The sequence below is a fragment of the Aythya ferina genome, assembly GCF_964211825.1.
Source record: "Aythya ferina genome assembly, chromosome: 14".
Lineage (NCBI taxonomy): Eukaryota > Metazoa > Chordata > Aves > Anseriformes > Anatidae > Aythya > Aythya ferina.
In genome coordinates this window covers 12,780,740-12,790,689 of record NC_140312.1, presented here as the reverse complement: position 1 = coordinate 12,790,689, position 9,950 = coordinate 12,780,740, and the positions used below count along the sequence as shown (strand labels likewise).

The following is a 9,950-nucleotide window of genomic DNA, read 5'->3' as shown; positions in this document are numbered from 1 at the left end:
TATCCCTGGGGAGCAGGGAACGGCTTTGGTAAAGTCTTTGATCGGAGAAATGGGAGCTTTCGTCACGGCTCCCACAGCAGGACAACTGCAGCACCCAAACACTGCATCTGTGAAGATCGAGAATCACTTGAATATTAATAAGGAGGAAGATAAAATGGATAATTATCACTAAAACTCATCGATTTGCAGCCGCTCAGGACTTGTGAAGATCTGATTTATCTTACAGCGTGCTTTGGCCTAGATCTATCACTTGCGCAGCTGAGGAGCTGGGGAACCTCCACCTTTTCCAAATGCTTTGCTGGTGCTTAGGTATTTCAGGCTGTCAGACTGAAAGCAAACAGAACTGGCAGCGGAACAGGGGCTCTGATGGGGCTCAGTTTTCTCCTGTGCTCGTCCTGGGCTCAGATCCCCCAGTCCAGCCCAGCAGCCCCTGCTCCTGTATGGACTTGTGCTGGGAAGATCCAGCATTGAAGCTATGGCCTTCAGAGTATTTTTCTGGGAATTTCATTTGCAGACAGGTATTTATGTATAACTTTTTGAAATACAGGAGGAATTAGAGAAGAGTTAAGAATTACTGTAGGACTCAATAACAAATGAGCTCCTATAAGCAACAATCTTTTGCCAATTTTCTTCTCCAGAAGGACACCAATGGTTATACTTTAACCCAGCTTCTCATTTCTTTCTCCTACACAATAAAAAGCCACTCTTACAGATTCTCCTCTTTTATCTTTGGCCAGCTCAGCCGTTACCTGCCCACAGACCTGCTTGCTGTAGTGCAAGAATTCATAAAACACGTCGGGGTTCTCAGGCGGCGGAAGCGGTGCATGCAAATCATCCCAACATCATTACCCTCTGTTCAAACACTGAGCTTGCTCCAATTTGTTCTGCTTCTAACTTTCTTCCCCTCCTTAATAATCTTTTTAGGAGCACAGAGCAGCAGCAATTCTCCTTCCCTCTGCGCAGGGGAGCTGCAGGAGCATCCTGGCTGAGCCTGTGCACTTAGCCACTGGCTGCGCTTCGCAGAGCCGGGGTCTCATTAGCGATTGCCCACTCCTCCTGCAATTTCCCTGCTAATTAGGGCGTCCACCCGCTGCAGGGGGAGCCCTGCGGGCCCCTCCGAGGCTCTCTGCCCGCTGGCAGCGCAGCGCGGAGCAGCAGTGGGCTCTGGCGGCGGCTGCGCGCCCTGCAGGCAGCGCACGGTGTCCTTGTCCCCCCTCCCCCGGCCCCTTCTGTGTCCCCTGTCCCCAGCCCCTGGGGGCAGCCTGGGTTGGGATGGGCTCAATTTGGGCCCTCCTGGGACGAGGCTGCAGGGAGAGGTGGTGAAGGCTGCTCCAGGAGGGATGTGAGAAGTTGGGATCCCGGGTGAGCCAGCCCAAAGCAGACCCCATGGGAGCAGGAGGCTTGGGCAGGTGGCGTGTGGCCACCTCCTTCTCCTTCTGCTTTTAGGGGGAAGGTGGGCACGTGGAAAGGCAGAGCCCCCCGAGGGTTGCCCAGCTCCCATGGGGTGCGAGGGGGAATCGCCTCCTTCTCCCAGGAAAGGTCCCTGGGAGCAGCCATGCATTTCTTTGCCCCGTCCTTGCAGCCGTGCTGCATGCACAATGCCCCGGGTTTGGAGCCAGCGTCCCACCTCGAGGTGTGCTCCATCTCTGTGACCTCCCTGTCCTCAGGCTTTTTCCCCCACAGCGGAGCAGAGAGAACAAGTCCTGCTCCCCCAGAAATGGCCCCCTGGATAAGGTGAAGCCCCGAGCATCCTAACGAGGCCGAATCTGGGGACCTCTTTAGCCGTGTTCATTATGAGCTCTCCTTTGATTGATGTTATTTCTAAACTCCTCTCTTCTGATGTCATTTTTCACTCTGATGGGAAATTTTCTTTTCCATTTTGATTTCCTCTTCCTTATGAGAAAAACGACTCATGTGTCTGACCCCGGGCTTTTACCTGCCTCCCTCCCACCACGCCGGAGCGGGGCAGACCCCTCCTGCGGGCTGTGCATGACCACAGGTGCCTACAGCCAGGGAGCTGGGGAAAACCAGCTCCTGAGCTCTTTCCTGGTGATCTGGTGAAACTGGACCTGCTGGCTGGTTTCTGCACGTCAGAAACATGCTGGGCTGGTGGCTGCCCAGAGGAGGCTTTATCCCGGGGCGAGATACCTGGGCAGGAATTAACGAGATGACGTCCAGCACCTTGTGACAGCCTCCGAGCACCACGTACAGCGTGTGGCCCGCAGCCACCGCCACCCCAGCCCCAAACAGCAAATATTTGGAAGCTGCCGTGAAGTCTGAATGAATGTGGTCAGGCTGGGATCTGCCGCGTGCTGTGGGTGAAGTTCTGGGGGGTTGGGGTCCCCCCGGGGTCCCCATGGCTGTTTGCTGAGCCTGGAGGGCTCAGAGGGGGAAGCTGCAGAGGAGCTGGGTTTTTGCACCAGTAAATGGCATTAGTGCCTGCTTTGGGCACCTCCAGCATTGTGCAATAACTGAGCGCAGCCGGTGCTCTTTGTGGGCTCTGAATGGAAGGCTGTAGGGCAGCCAGGCTCCCAGGGGAGAAGGCTGGAGCCTGGAGACACAAAGCAGGCTGCGGAGGTCTCGGAGCACCTGCAAGCTGGGAACCTGCCTGCGTGCGGACAGGAAGGAAAAGTGGGAGGAAAACTTCCATTGTTAGCACCAATTCTTATTTCACTGGCGGTGCTCCCGGCACGTCTCGGCTCATCCCCCATTTTTCTTCCCTATTTTTGTTTGCGTTCCTTTGCTTGCCTTCCTCCAAGGCACGGCCAGCACGGTTTGCAGCCCAGCAATGCTTTGGCAGCGTCCTGCAGCCCCACCTCTGCTGATGTCCCCACGGGTCAGGGTCACGGCAGGGGCTTGTTCCTGAGGCCATGGAGGTCCTGAAGCCCCCAGCAGGAAGCTGCCCCCTCCCTGCCGCCCACCCAAAGCCACGTGGGGGCCGCGGGACGTCCGCTCCTCCCGTGCCCTAGAGCATCCCTGTGGCAGAGCCCGTGGCTTTGCCTCCTTTAGCCGAGGAGGAAGCCACTGCACAAAGAAGGGAAATGACCCGGCGAAGGTCACCTGCAGCTGGGGCTGAGCCCAGGACCAGCATCGTGAGGTCCTGGTGCCACGGCTGAGCTGTGCCAGAGCGGGACGGGTGTGGGTTTTGTGGGTGAGTGGCACTGAGTGTCACCCTGAGTGCCCAAGGGAAAACGGAGCAGGGTTGCACTCAGAAGCCACAGGCTGAAAAATGCAGTGTGGGCACATTGCCCTTGAAACCAACAGCAAAAGGCAGTGTGAGGACTGGGGGTGGCAGGCTGGATTTGGAAAAAAAATAAAATAAATCAGGGAAAGCCAGAAACCTGATGGCATGGGGAAGAAGCTTTTAGGGTGATGCAAGAGCAGAAGACGGTCATCACCTCTGGTCCTTGCAAGGAGCTTCCTGAAGCTCGCGGGTGGGTTTGGCTGGCTGTAATGCACTGCATGTTTTGCAGGTGACCGCAGCGGTGGTCCCTGCAGGCTGAAAGCAAAGCACATCCCCACACCTCGCTGTGCTGCCCCCCGAGCCCCCACCCCACCAGCATTGTGCTGACCCGGGCCTCCCTTTTCCTGTAGGTGGGGTTTCCATAGGAAGCACGGCCGGTCCACCTCCCGCCGCCGGACACCGCTCTCGGGCGGCGGTGGTGGCAGTCCCTCTGCTCCCCGTCACGGCGTCCCAGCCCGCGATGCTCCGCCGCCCGTCCCGGGGTGATGGCAGGGCAGGGGGCAGCCTCCGGACCTCTGTGCTCTTCTTGCTCCTTCCCAGCTGGTGAGTGGCGTTCGGCAACGGGAGAAGATGTGGCGGCTTCGTGCGTGCCCTGAGGTCCGTTCGGGGATGCGGAGGCAGCCGGGGAAGCCCGTGGCTGCTGGCCGGAGCGGCGGGGCCGTGGGCATCGTCAGCGGGCTGCTGCTGCTGGGTCGCTCCGCTCTGCAGCTCCCGGCCTTCTGGTGGTACCTCTTCCTCTCCGCTGATGCTCAGGAGGTGGCCACGTTCACGGTGCAATACCGGCTGTACGAAGAGGTGCCGGAGGGCACGGTGATAGGGACGTTGGCCGAGCACTTCAAGTGGGGTGAGAGTGGTGAAATGGAGGAAAGCTTCCGTCTGCTGCAGAGCCCCGGGGGGTTCCCGCTGCGTGTGGGGAGTGCGGACGGTGAGCTGAGCACGGCCGGGCGGGTGGACAGGGAGCAGCTGTGCCGGCACGGCGATCCCTGCTGGGTCTCCTTCGATGTGCTGGCCGCCCAGCAGCTGGCTCTGATCCACGTGGAGGTCCAAGTGCTAGATATCAACGACAACGCGCCCCGCTTCCCCACGCCCGAGCTGGAGCTGGAGATGTCGGAGAGCGCATCGCTGCGGACGCGCATCCCGCTGGACCGAGCCCTGGATGCTGATGCTGGCCCCAACGCACGCTGCTCCTACACGCTGTCCCCCAGCGAGCACTTTGCACTGGATGTCGTCTCCAGCTCTGATGGCACAAAGCATGCCGAGCTCGTTGTGGTTAAAGAGGTGGACCGGGAGCTGCACTCCTCCTTTGACCTCGTGCTGACGGCTGCTGACCATGGGGAGCCACCGCAGTCAGGTACCGCTTTAATTAAAGTCATCGTCCTCGACTCCAATGATAACAGCCCCGTGTTCGCAGAGAGCTCTTTGGCAGTCGAGGTTCGGGAGGATGCTCCACCCGGGACCCTCCTGGTGACGGTCACGGCCACCGACCCCGATCAGGGTCCCAACGGGGAGATCGAGTACAGCCTCAGCAAGCACGCGCCCCTGGAGGTGCTGAGCGCCTTCGGCATCGACGCCCGCACGGGCAGAGTGGTCCTGAAGCGCCCGCTGGACTACGAGGAGACCCACGCCTACGAGCTGGACGTGCAGGCCAGGGACCTGGGCGCCAACCCCATCCCGGCACACTGCAAGATCCTGGTCCAAGTGCTGGACGTCAACGACAACGCGCCCGACGTCCACGTCACCTGGGCGGCGCAGGCGCCCGTGCTCTCGGAAGCTGTCCCCAAAGACAGCTTCGTGGCCCTGGTGACGGCCAGCGACCCCGACTCGGGGAACAACGGGCGGGTGCACTGCTCCCTGAGCCCCGGGGACGAGCACTTCAGGCTGAAGAGGACCAACAGCCACAGCTACCTGCTGATGACCAGCGCGGCGCTGGACAGGGAGCTGCGTGCCGAGTACAACCTGACACTGGTGGCACGGGACCAGGGCGAGCGCTCCTTGGCCGTGCTGAAGCACCTCACCATCTGCATCAGCGACGTCAACGACAACGCCCCCTCCTTCGAGAGGGCCGCCTACGAGAGCACCGTGGAGGAGAACGGCGAAGTACCGACCTCTTTGCTCAGCGTCCGTGCCACTGACCCCGACCTGGGTTTCAACGGGAAGATCACCTACAGCATCCGGGACACCTCGGTTTCAGGTCTGGTCTCCATCGACCCCACCACCGGGGAGGTTTTTGCCCTCCAAGCTTTTGATTACGAGCAGATGAGCAGCCTGGAGTTCCTGGTGACCGCGGAGGATGGCGGCCACCCCAGGCTGGCCTCCAACGTCTCTGTCCGGCTGGCTGTGCTTGACCAGAACGACAACGCGCCCGTTGTCACCGAGCCAGCGCTGGTGGGCGGTGCGGCCACGCTGTCCTTCCTGATCGGCACTGAGATGGGGTGCGTCTGGGTGACCCCCGGGAACGGGAGCACCCTGGGGACAGCGGTGGCCAACGCCACGCCGGTGTCATGCTCTGACACTCCCCTCCTCTTCACTGTGGTGGCCAGGGATGGAGACTCTGGTCCCAACGGGGCTCTGAGGTTTGACCTCGTGGGCGGGGACGGTGCAGGGCTCTTCATGCTGGATCCGCTCTCAGGGCAGCTCTTCCTCAATGCCACCAACGCCACCAGCCTCGCTGGCACCCAGTGGGACCTGGCCATCAGGGTGAGCGACGGCGGGGACGAGCCCCTGCACACCCAGGCGCGGGTGCGGCTCCTCTTCCGACGCCATGGGGCCTTCTCCAAAATCTCCGCCTGGGAGCTGGGGCGGCTGAGCCCGCCCGTGGTGGCTGTCATCTGCTTGGCCGCTCTCTTGGGCGGGTGCCTCCTCCTTTCGGCTTTAACCCTGTCCCTGCGCAGCAAGGAGAAGAAGGACGGCATGGCCTACAACTGCAGGGAGGCGGAGGACGCCCGCAGGCAGCAGCAGCTGAAGAAGCCGCCCCGGCAGATCCAGAAGGCCGACATCCACCTGGTCCCGGCGCTGCGGGGCCGGCCCCGGGGTGCTGAGCCCCTCCAGCCCTGCCCAGAGGGCTCCCCGCAGCCTCCCCTCCACCTCACCCCCACTCTCTACAGGACCCTGAGAAACCAGAGGACCTCGAAGGACTCGGATGAGGAGCAAGGGATGTTCAACCTCGCCGTCATGCAGCGCCGGCCCTGCCAGCCCCACAGACCCAAAAATGCACCCGTGAGCCCCCCGGACGTCCCGCCGCGTGGTGAAGGCTCGGAGAAGCCACTGCTGGGAGAGTCCCCACTGTCCCCACCCCAGCCAGCAGGCACCACGCCGCAGGGACCGGGGCAGCCCCCTCCCCACCAGCACATCCTCAGGAGTCTGGTCCGGCTCTCACTGGTGGCCCTGGCGGAGCAGAGCCCCAACGGGGAGTTCGCCATGGAGTCGGCCCCGGTGCAGGTAGGAGATGCTCCACGTCTTGCTGGAGGTGTGGAGACCCCCAGAATCTTGCCTAACCCTGGGGGTGGGCTGGGAAAGTGCAGGGGATGGTGGGGGGTCTCCAGATGCCCACCAGGACATGCAGGGAGCTGGGGTGGAGGGCACCGGGCATGGGGAGGAGGGGACAACCCCATGGGCCAGGGGCAGGGGCACAAGGGAAGCTCCAGGCTAGGTGAGCAGCTCGGTGCCTTGTTTTCCCCCGCGTGGGGATGCCGAACCATCTGCAGGAGGAGGAAACGCTATAAAAAGGTGGCGCGGTTCGGAGGGGACATCCTGGCAGGAAGCAGCTTGAGCGGTGTTCGCAGGGCTCAACAGGCTTTTCCTGCCTTACAGCAAATCTCTCAGCTGCTGTCTCTGCTGCACCAGGGCCAGTTCCAGCCCAAAACAAACCACAGGGGAAACAAGTACACGGCCAAGAACGGCAGCAGGTAAGGTCTGCTCTCAGCCCCAGCACCAGCTCGCCCCGTTTTCATTGACCCGAGATGGGACAAGCAATGGGGCAGGGAGGCAGCTCCTGCCTCGGGAGGTGGCTGTGCTCCTCTGCTCCCACCTCCATGCTGGTGTGGCTACCAGCTCCCTCCTGGGGATGCTCTGGGGCACCTCTGGCAGCTCCTTCCACACCCACATGAGCTCCTCCTTGGCCACAAACCATCTGCCTGTCCTTGCTGGGGGAACACCGGTGTGTTGAAGCACAATGGAAAGGTGCAATGGTGTTGCTATCTGTGGGTGAAATGCCAGAATTTTTCACTGCCTCACCACATCCCACGTCCCCTCCTGCCCAGGCCAGGGGCAGACTCAGCTTTCTCCACCTTTCTTATTACCAGCTCCATCTGGAGGGTGAGGGAGGGAGACCTGCCCTGGGCTGTGATGCTCCCTGCCCCGTCCTGCACATGGGCAGCTGCTCCGAATTCATGGGGAAGGGCCAGCAGCTGCCTGTTAGCTCGGGATCCCCCTGCAGAAGGATAGAAACCCTCCTGAGCAAGAAATGTGGAGCAGCCCCATGTATAGCCCAGCACCCAGCTGGAGCCCAATTTTCAGGGGCTCCGTGGCACCCCTGATCTCTATGCTTTTGCTCACATGCTTAAAAAGAAACACACCTCAGACTAAAATGATAGCAAAAGTGGCATTTCAGAAAGCTGCAAGCTTTGGCTGACCCAGCTGGGGGGCCACCTGCAGCTGGACGGGGTGAATGGAGCTGGTGGGTGACGGGCAGCAGGAGAACAGTGCCCACACCCCACCTCGAGGTCGCTTCATGGGGTATTGAGACCACAACCTCCAAAACAGCAGGCAAGGCAGGAGCAAAAGCCTGACTTGAGCATTTTGGGACCCTTGCAGGGCTGCGGGGCTGGATGCTGACTGCCTGAGCACAAAGGACAGCGGGCACGGCGAGAGCGAGGCCGAGGACCGCGATTCGGAGAGCGGCTTCGACCTCTCGGTGCCGCAGCTGGTGGGAGAGGAGCTGGAGACCCTCCTGGAGCCACAGGCAGGTGAGGTGGCCTCATCGCTTTCAGTGTGAGCTGGGGGCACGCTGGGGCTGGCGGGATGTCCCCAGGGAACACGCCAGCCCCGCATAGATGGCAGCAGCTGGCATGTGGCATTTTTTGCTATGCGCAATCTCTGCATCCACGCTGACCCGAGAGCCTCTGTGTTAGAGTCCTCTGGTCCATGCAGAGTGAGAAAGGAGAAGAGCTGTGCTTCCCGAGCCCTTTGGGACCTTCTAGACCCCCTGAGCCCCATCAGGCACCTCTTTCCTACCAGCCTGAACGGCTCTGGTCTCATCTGTTACCATCCTGGTTATTTTCTACATTCTCACTGCTTTGTTTTGTTATTTGTTGAGATGTGGCGAGCAGAATTGCGCGCAGTGGTTAGGATTCACCTGCACTGGTGGTTTAAGTTCTCTTCTGGTTTGGTCTTCATTCCCTTCCTGCCCAAGCTCCTACTGAATTGCTCACCCCAAATCCCTCCTCTGCATGGGGGGAGTCAGCAGTACACGAGGAGTCATTCCCCGTGCCAGCCATCCAACAGAGGGGGGCACAGAAACCCCACCAGCCTTTTTTTGCTCATGTCACAGGGTGTTGGGGCCTTCAGCAACTCCTCACTTTGCCCTCTTTGGGGTATTTCAGTGGGATCGGCACCACCACCAGCCACTGCTCCGCATCAGTTATGACTGGTGAGAAGCGCAGGTCTCAGACTTTCTGTTGGGACTCCAGTAATGACCTCTCTTTATGGGGAAGATTTATTCCTGCTCTTGCTTCCTAGCTTTTAACTCGCATTAGTCCCTCTCACAGCCTGGCTGGTAATTCAGGTTAATGCAGAGCACAGCTCAGGACCTCTGCGAGCCTGCCTGGTGCTCTTCTGAAAGCTCAGGTGTCCCCTGTCAGCCAGGACTCCTCACCTACCTCCTTCAAATACAGCAAGAAATTTGGAGGAAATTTGGAAAACACGGTCTTGCAAATGCCATGCCAGTTCTTGCCTGTGTAACAGGAATTCAGCTTCCTGCTCATATAGAATAATTTCCGTGAACCTGCCCAGACTAGGCCCACCTTTATGAGCTCAGAACCTCATGTCACCATTCCTACCTTCTGTTCCTCCGATACTGCCTTCATTTGAAGCGGTAGTTAACGAACATCAGCTAATAAGCCAGGCAATTTCATATCTGAGTTCCTCTAGCACTCTGAGGTGGATACCATCTGGGCCTGACATCGTCTGCATGTTCCTTTTATTGATTTGTTCTAAATCTCTTCCACTGGCATTTCCATTTGAAAGAGTTTGTCTGACTCACGTCCTGCAGCAGAGATTTCTTTGTGGAGCCTCCGTGCTCCTCCGCAGCAAGTGTAGGCATGAAGAATTCATTGAGGTTTGCTGCTGTGGCCTCACCTTCCCTGGTCCTTTCACAGCTTTTGGTCCTTTCATTCGAGCTCTCCAAGCCCACTGATTAGCAAAAAGGTTATTAGCTGCCTTTGGTGCTCTTCAGGACTGTTTATGGCCTGCCATGTTATGGTTTTATGCTCAGCTTATAACACTGGTTTATGTACTCTCCACGCCACCTGCGAGCAGGCTTTTAGCACCCAGTGAAGTAAACCAGGGAGCGACTGCAGTAAATTCTGCTCTACCTCCAGCCACGGGCACCTCTGTGCTGCCGTGCAGAGGGAGCTGCTTGCTGCCTTCCTGCCCTTTTGTTCCAGCGAGGAGCAGAAGAAGCAGGGCTGGGTGAGACGAGAGCCGCTGG

The 9,950-nt window shown here is 59.5% G+C and overlaps 1 protein-coding gene across 1 annotated transcript in view; it reads left to right on the top strand.

The window, feature by feature from the left end:
* Positions 1–3,657: 3,657 nt before the first annotated feature.
* Positions 3,658–9,950, top strand: part of PCDH12 (protocadherin 12) — a gene marked incomplete at its 3' end in the record, with an annotated part of 9,372 nt that continues 3,079 nt past the window's right edge. Inside the window, exons 1-3 of the mRNA XM_084535420.1 lie at positions 3,658–6,682; positions 7,055–7,149; positions 8,057–8,208. Coding sequence (XP_084391546.1) covers positions 3,815–6,682; positions 7,055–7,149; positions 8,057–8,208 — 3,115 coding nt within the window. The 5' untranslated portion in view covers positions 3,658–3,814. The remainder of the gene's footprint in view (positions 6,683–7,054; positions 7,150–8,056; positions 8,209–9,950) is intronic.